This window comes from Miniopterus schreibersii, assembly GCF_964146895.1.
Source record: "Miniopterus schreibersii genome assembly, contig: HAP1_SCAFFOLD_195, whole genome shotgun sequence".
NCBI classification, from domain to species: Eukaryota; Metazoa; Chordata; class Mammalia; order Chiroptera; family Miniopteridae; genus Miniopterus; species Miniopterus schreibersii.
In genome coordinates, this window is record NW_027669712.1 from 8747 (window position 1) to 16332 (window position 7586).

General features: G+C 44.1%; 1 protein-coding gene across 1 annotated transcript; it reads right to left on the bottom strand.

Annotated features, from left to right (window-relative positions):
- Positions 1 to 5383: 5383 nt before the first annotated feature.
- Positions 5384 to 7355, bottom strand: LOC308552089 (endogenous retrovirus group K member 13-1 Env polyprotein-like). Its single transcript, XM_081163049.1, has 2 exons — positions 5779 to 7355; positions 5384 to 5663 (listed from the first exon to the last, which is right to left on the bottom strand). Exon 1 carries the CDS (start codon positions 7053 to 7055, stop codon positions 6039 to 6041), a length of 1017 nt encoding a protein of 338 aa, XP_081019175.1. The 5' UTR covers positions 7056 to 7355; the 3' UTR covers positions 5384 to 5663; positions 5779 to 6038.
- Between the last annotated feature and the right edge of the window lie 231 nt (positions 7356 to 7586).

The following is a 7586-nucleotide window of genomic DNA, read 5'->3' on the forward strand; positions in this document are numbered from 1 at the left end:
AATGTAGCTACCTGCTAGGGGGTTGTGTCATAGAAGCACCTTTCCTGCAGGAGCTTATTGCAACATTCATTGTTTGGCTAAGTTCTTTAGGGTTGGTTTTGGAAGGTCTTTCAACTTTGGGCATATCCAGTTTCGTACGAAATTTTTTCACAGCGCTGTTCCCAAGTGTCCACAAAGAGCTGCTGCTTGAAACTGTCCACATGCACAACTCCCATTCTGGTGTGCTCATTTCAATACCTGGACTTTGGTTTTCTCTTCTTTCTTTGAAATGACAAGCCTTCTTTCTGCATGCTACACACACCTTGTAGCAGTTTCAGTTTGCAGCATGTTGGTGCTCTACAAACGCTGTGTAACCTATGTAGAGTGTGTCACTCTCCAGCACTGAATACACAACTTAGTGCTCCTTTCACCACAGACATGCAAACACATCTTTTGTGAAACTCCTCCTTCAGATCACTTAGAAATTTAAGGGTTTCATCGAGAACATGAAGTCAATCATGCTTTTGCACTCTGCAAACAATAGAAATGACCTCTTGTACATGCCCGTCTGAATTTCACTGCAAAATGCCCTTCTTTTCTGGTTTCTTGAAAGTTCTCAACACATTAGTAGAAAGAGCGTGTTTGAGCAAGAGTGATGCAGTGTGCGTTTCCCTGGATTTCAATTGACTTGCGAAACATACTCCTTATTTTTCCACATTTCCTAAGAAACAACATGAGGCTTGCAAGAGACTGAAACAATGCATCCCAAAACGTATTCCAGCTGTGAAAACACACGTTTCTACAAAGACTTTGAAGGAGCAAGCAAAAGCCTAGTGGCTGAGTGTTCTTTCAGAGAAAAACACACGCATTTCCACCTTCTGGTGTGAGTTTTCTGCCGGGAATTCATATGCATTTTGTACTGTGCAGAATGGATCTACCTGCTCGGGAATTCTGTCATAGAAGCACCGTTTTTGCATGGGTTTATTGCAACATTCATTGTTTGTCTAAGTTCTTTAGGGTTGGTTTTGGAAGGTCTTTCAACTTTCGCCCAATCCCTCTTCGTAGGAAATTTTTTCACAGAGCTGTTTTCAAGTGTCGAGAAAGCGCTGTTGCTTGAAACTGTTCACGTGCACAACTCCCATACTGGTGTGCTCGTTTCAGTACCTGGAGTTTGGTTTCCTCTTCTTCTTTCAAATGACAAGCTGTTTTTCTGCATGCTACACACACCTTGTAGCAGTTTCAGTTTGAAGCATGTTGGTGCTCTCCTAACGCTGTGTAACATATGTAGTGTGTGTCACTCTCCAGCACTGATTACACAGCTTGGAGCTCCTTTCAGCACAGAAACGGAAACACATCTTTTTGTGAAAGTCCTACTTCAGATCACTTGGAAATGTAAGGATTTCATCGTGAACATGAAGTCAATCCTGCTTTTGAACTCTGCAAACAATAGAAATGAGCTCTTGTACATGCCCGTCTGAAATTCACTGCAAAATGCTCTTCTTTTCTGGTTTCTTGAAAGTGCTCAACACATTAGGAGAAAGAGCGTGTTTGAGCAAGAGTGATGCAGTGTGCGTTTTCCTGGATTTCAAGTGACTTGGGAAACATACTCCTTGTTTTTCCACATTGTCTAAGAAACAACATAAGGTTTGCAAGAGATTGAAACAATGCATCCCAAAACGTATTCTAAGAGTGAAAACACACGTTTCACTTCTTTCTGTATGCTACACACACCCTGTAGCAGTTTCAGTTTGAAGCATGTTGGTGCTCACAAACGCAGTGTAACCTATGTGGAGTTTGTCACTCTCCAGCACTAAATACACATCTGAGAGCTCCTTATACCACAGACACGCAAACACAACTTTTTGTGAAAGTCCTCCTTCATATCACATAGAAATTTAAGGGTTTCATGGAGAACATGAAGTCAATGGTGCTTTTTCACTCTGCAAACAATAGAAATGTCCTGTTGTACATACCCGTCTGAATTTCACTGCAAAATGCCCTTCTTTTCTGGTTTCTTGAAAGTTCTCAACACATTACGTGATAGACCGTGTTTGAGCAAGAGTGATGCAGTGTGCGTTTTCCTGGATTTCAAGTGACTTGGGAAACATACTCCTTATTTTTCCACATTGTCTAAGAAACAACATGAGGCTTGCAAGAGATTGAAACAATGCATCCCAAAACGTATTGCAGCAGTGAAAACACATGTTTCTACAAAGACTTTGAATGAGCAAGCAAAATCCTAGTGGCTGAGTGTTCTTTCTGAGAAAAAAACACGCACTTCAACCTTCTGGAGTGAGATTTCTGCCAGGAATTCATATGAATTTTGTACTCTGCAGAAATTATCTACCTGCTCGGGAGTTGTGTCAAAGAAGCACCGTTGCTGCAGGAGCTTATTGCAACATTCACTGTTTGGCTAAGTTCTTTAGGGTTAGAGCTCCTTTCACCAGAGACAGGGAGACACATCTTTTTGTAAAAGTCCTACTTGAGGTGACTTGAAAAAGTAAGGGTTTCATTGAGAACATGAAGTCAATCATGCTTTTTCTCTCTGCAACCAATAGAAATGACTTCTTGTACAGGCCTGTCTGAATTTCACTGCAAAATGCCCTTCGTTTCTGGTTTCTTGAAAGTTCTCAACACATTAGGAGAAAGAGTGTGTTTGAGCAAGAGTGATGCAGTGTGCGTTTTCCTGGATTTGAAGTGATTTGGGAAACATACTCCTTATTTTGCCACATTGTGTAAGAAAAAATATGAGGCTTGCAAGAGATTGAAACAATGCATCCCAAAACGTATTGCAGCAGTGAAAACACACGTTTCTACAAAGACTTTGAAGGAGCAACCCAAGCCTAGTGGCTCAGTGTTCTTTCATAGCGAAACACACGCATTTCTTCCTTCTGGACTGAGTTTTCATCCAGGAATTCAGATGCATTTTGTACTGGGCAGAATGTAGCTACCTGCTCGGGTGTTGTGTGATAGAAGCACCTTTCCTGCAGGAGCTTATTGCAACATTCATTGTTGGGCTAAGTTCTTTAGGGTTGGTTTGGGAAGGTGTTTGAACTTTGGCCAAATCCAGTTTCGTACGAAATTTTTTAACAGCGTTGTTACCAAATGTCCACAAAGAGCTGCTGCTTGAATCTGTCCATATGCACATCTCCCATACTGGTGTGCTCGTTTCACAACCTGGATTTTGGTTTCCTCTTCTTTCTTTGAAATGACAAGCCTTCTCTCTGCATGCTACACACACTTTGTAGCAGTTTCAGTTCGAACCATGTTGGTGCTCTAAAAACGCTGTGTAACCTATGTAGAGTGTGTCACTCTCTAGCACTGAATAGACAATTTAGAGCTCCTTTCACCGCAGGCACGCAAACATATCTTTTTGTAAAAGTCCTACTTTAGGTCTCTTAGAAATGTAAGCGTTTTCATCAAGAAAATGAAGTCGATCATGGTTTTGCACTCTGCAACCAATAGAAATGTCCTTTTGTACATGGCCGTCTGAATTTCACTGCAAAATGCCATTCTTTTCAGGTTTCTTGAAAGTTTTCAACACATAAGAGGAAGAGCGTGTTTCAGCAAGAGTGATGCAGTGTGCGTTTTCCTGGACTTGAAGTGATTTGGGAAACATACTCCTTATTTTCCACATTGTGTAAGAAACAACATGAGGCTTGCAAGATATTGAAACAATGCATCCGAAAACGTTTTCGAGCAGTGAAAACACACGTTTCTACAAAGACTTTGAAGGAGAAAGCAAAAGTCTAGTGGTTGAGAGTTCTTTCAGAGAGAAACACACGCATTTCTTCCTTCTGGATTGAGTTTTTAGCCAGGAATTCAGATGCATTTCGTACTGTGCAGAATGTAGCTACCTGCTAGGGGGTTGTGTCATAGAAGCACCTTTCCTGCAGGAGCTTATTGCAACATTCATTGTTTGGCTAAGTTCTTTAGGGTTGGTTTTGGAAGGTCTTTCAACTTTGGGCATATCCAGTTTCGTACGAAATTTTTTCACAGCGCTGTTTCCAAGTGTCCACAAAGAGCTGCTGCTTGAAACTGTCCACATGCACAACTCCCATTCTGGTGTGCTCATTTCACTACCTGGACTTTGGTTTTCTCTTCTTTCTTTGAAATGACAAGCCTTCTTTCTGCATGCTACACACACCTTGTAGCACTTTCAGTTTGCAGCATGTTGGTGCTCTACAAACGCTGTGTAACCTATGTAGAGTGTGTCACTCTCCAGCACTGAATACACAACTTAGTGCTCCTTTCACCACAGACATGCAAACACATCTTTTGTGAAACTCCTCCTTCAGATCACTTAGAAATTTAAGGGTTTCATCGAGAACATGAAGTCAATCATGCTTTTGCACTCTGCAAACAATAGAAATGACCTCTTGTACATGCCCGTCTGAATTTCACTGCAAAATGCCCTTCTTTTCTGGTTTCTTGAAAGTTCTCAACACATTAGGAGAAAGAGCGTGTTTCAGCAAGAGTGATGCAGTGTGCGTTTCCCTGTATTTCAATTGACTTGCGAAACATACTCCTTATTTTTCCACATTTCCTAAGAAACAACATGAGGCTTGCAAGAGATTGAAACAATGCATCCCAAAACGTATTCCAGCTGTGAAAACACACGTTTCTACAAAGACTTTGAAGAAGCAAGCAAAAGCCTAGTGGCTGAGTGTTCTTTCAGAGAGAAACACACGCATTTCAACCTTCGGTAGTGAGTTTTCTGCCAGGAATTCATATGCATTTTGTACTGTGCAGAATGGATCTACCTGCTCGGGAGTTCTGTCATAGAAGCACCGTTTTTGCATGGGCTTATTGCAACATTCATTGTTTGTCTAAGTTCTTTAGGGTTGGTTTTGGAAAGTCTTTCAACTTTTCCCCAATCCCTCTTCGTTGGAAATTTTTTCAGAGAGCTGTTTTCAAGTGTCGAGAAAGCGCTGTTGCTTGAAACTGTTCACATGCACAACACCCATACTGGTGTGCTCGTTTCAGTACCTGGAGTTTGGTTTCCTCTTCTTCTTTCAAATGACAAGCCGTTTTTCTGCATGCTACACACACCTTGTAGCAGTTTCAGTTTGAAGCATGTTGGTGCTCTCCTAACGCTGTGTAACGTATGTAGTGTGTGTCACTCTCCAGCACTGAATACACAGCTTGGAGCTCCTTTCAGCACAGAAACGGGAACACATCTTTTTGTGAAAGTCCTACTTCAGATCACTTGGAAATGTAAGGATTTCATCGTGAACATGAAGTCAATCCTGCTTTTTCACTCTGCAAACAATAGAAATTTCCTGTTGTACATACCCGTCTGAATTTCACTGCAAAATGCCCTTCTGCCGGGGCCAGCCGGCAGGCGAACGAGGACCTGATTGAGGGGGTGAGGATTAGAAAAGAAAGACTCATAGAAAAGGATGGGATCGGGAGGGCTACAGCCAAGGCAGAGCTGAGCTGAGCTGAGCCGGGCTGCGCCCCGAGTTTATTGATTACAAGCTTTTTATAGTGCACCCAGACCACAATACCCAAAACAGTGACCTTTTACCCAGTTCCTGCTCTGCACAAACATTCTTGTTTTTCTAGACACTCTGTCTCCAAGTCAAGGTCTTTGTGCAGGGTTTCTACTCCCTAAAGCAAAGGACACTATGTAATCTTAACTAAGCTACAGGAGGCAGAGGTGCTAGCTCTGCCGACCCACCCTGCGGGTCAACGTGCCAGAGATTTCTCTCTAAGGCGACGCTAGGGTCGGCGAGCCCCTGGAGAGACTCCAGGGCAGCACCCTACCAGGCAGAGGTGCTAGCTCTGCCGACCCACCCTGCGGGTCAACGTGCCAGAGATTTCTCTCTAAGGCGACGCTAGGGTCGGCGAGCCCCTGGAGAGACTCCAGGGCAGCACCCTACCAGGCAGAGGTGCTAGCTCTGCCGACCCACCCTGCGGGTCAACGTGCCAGAGATTTCTCTCTAAGGCGACGCTAGGGTCGGCGAGCCCCTGGAGAGACTCCAGGGCAGCACCCTGCCAGGGAGACTATTCAGGAGGGGCAGCCAGCCGGCTCCCCACATCTCCCCCTTTCTTTTCTAAACTAAAGACTTAGGCTCTAAAGCTTTTGGGCGGGTATGCAGGTGGAGAGTATGTAGTCCTATTTTTAGGACTTTAATATCTCTCATGAGTGTTTTCAGTATGCAGGGTGTTATTAAAAAACCAAGGACAACGAGAGTAGCCAATCCGGCCACTCCGAGAATTCCATGTTTCCAATCTGTTGCTGAGAGGAAATGTCCCCTCATTCCATTAACCCAAGATTGCGCCATTTCTGCAAGTGAGGTGTCTATCTTAGGCGCTTCCCTCAAGGCCAGAATTTCTTGATGGAGTTGTATTAAGTCTAGAGAGACATTACCATCATGCCAGACCCCTGCTAAATGCTTTTGCACTCTGTCCCAGGGGTAGGAAGAGCTGTTATATTCCTTACGGGTCACGCAAATGTGTTTAAAATCAGCATGACAGTCTAAGTCTAGCCGTAGCTTTAAACTTTGCACTTCTCGCCCTATGATGGTAAGGGTGTCATAGAGTGCATTAAGTCTTTCTTCTATTTTTAAATCTATCGCTTCCTGGGTTCCTAGTGCTTGAGTAACATTGGCACTAAGTTGATTCATCTGATGTGCTGTTTGTATACTTTGAGACAGCGATACGGCCGCGGTGACACTGGCCGCAATGACGGCCACCAGGGCAGTAATGCCTGCAATTAGGAGGCCGATAAATTTCTTGCTCCGCAGGAGGAGCTCGGTGGCCTCTTTGATCACCTGAAGCCCTCTATCATTATACCATTCTCCAGAAACATTTACAGGAATCATTACAAAGGTGGGTTGATACATGACCATAAGTTGATAGTTCAGAGATACATTATACACACAATTACTGATGGTACAATTATTGCATTGGATCTGCCAATATGAGGCATCCCGAATAATATTCAGGGCGCCCACGAGTAGGGCACAGGGCGGTGGGACACAGGTCTGTATTTTACGGAACTGCTGTGTCGGCCCCATGAGGACTGCTGTATTTCCCCGTTCGTCATTGGTATAGATGTCTCCCCCCATGGCAGCAATGAGTCGCTACAGCTGAGTTTGAAATGGCCCCTGGTTCACTGACCAAAAAGACTCGGCAAGGGCCTTCCATTCCGGGCCTGCAGCAGACCAATCATGGATTGGGGACCCCCCGGTTGCATTGATTAATACACCAAGTTTCCCTCTACAGTTCATCCAATGTGGTTGCTTTGTACGATTGGTGAGATCAGGTTCACAGATAGGCACCCCTTCCGGGGGATTTGTGGCGCTGCCCACAGCGATCTTACTAGGATACCATAGGTCCACATGCCAACGTGTCCAATCTGAAACCGACAAAGTCCAAGGCTGTTGACGGCCATCAAGAGAAAAGACTCCGCTGAGTACCGGCAGTAAGGACTCAGACTTAGTAATGCCAATTTTAAAGCAGCCCGCTACCCCATCATTTTTTGAAAAGCAGATGGGCTGATTCTTGGCGTGTCCATGATAAGTAAAGTTCGAAGCCTTCACTGGCTGAATATGAATACTAGAGTGTCCTCCCACTGCCCAGGTGTCATTGGTGTAAAT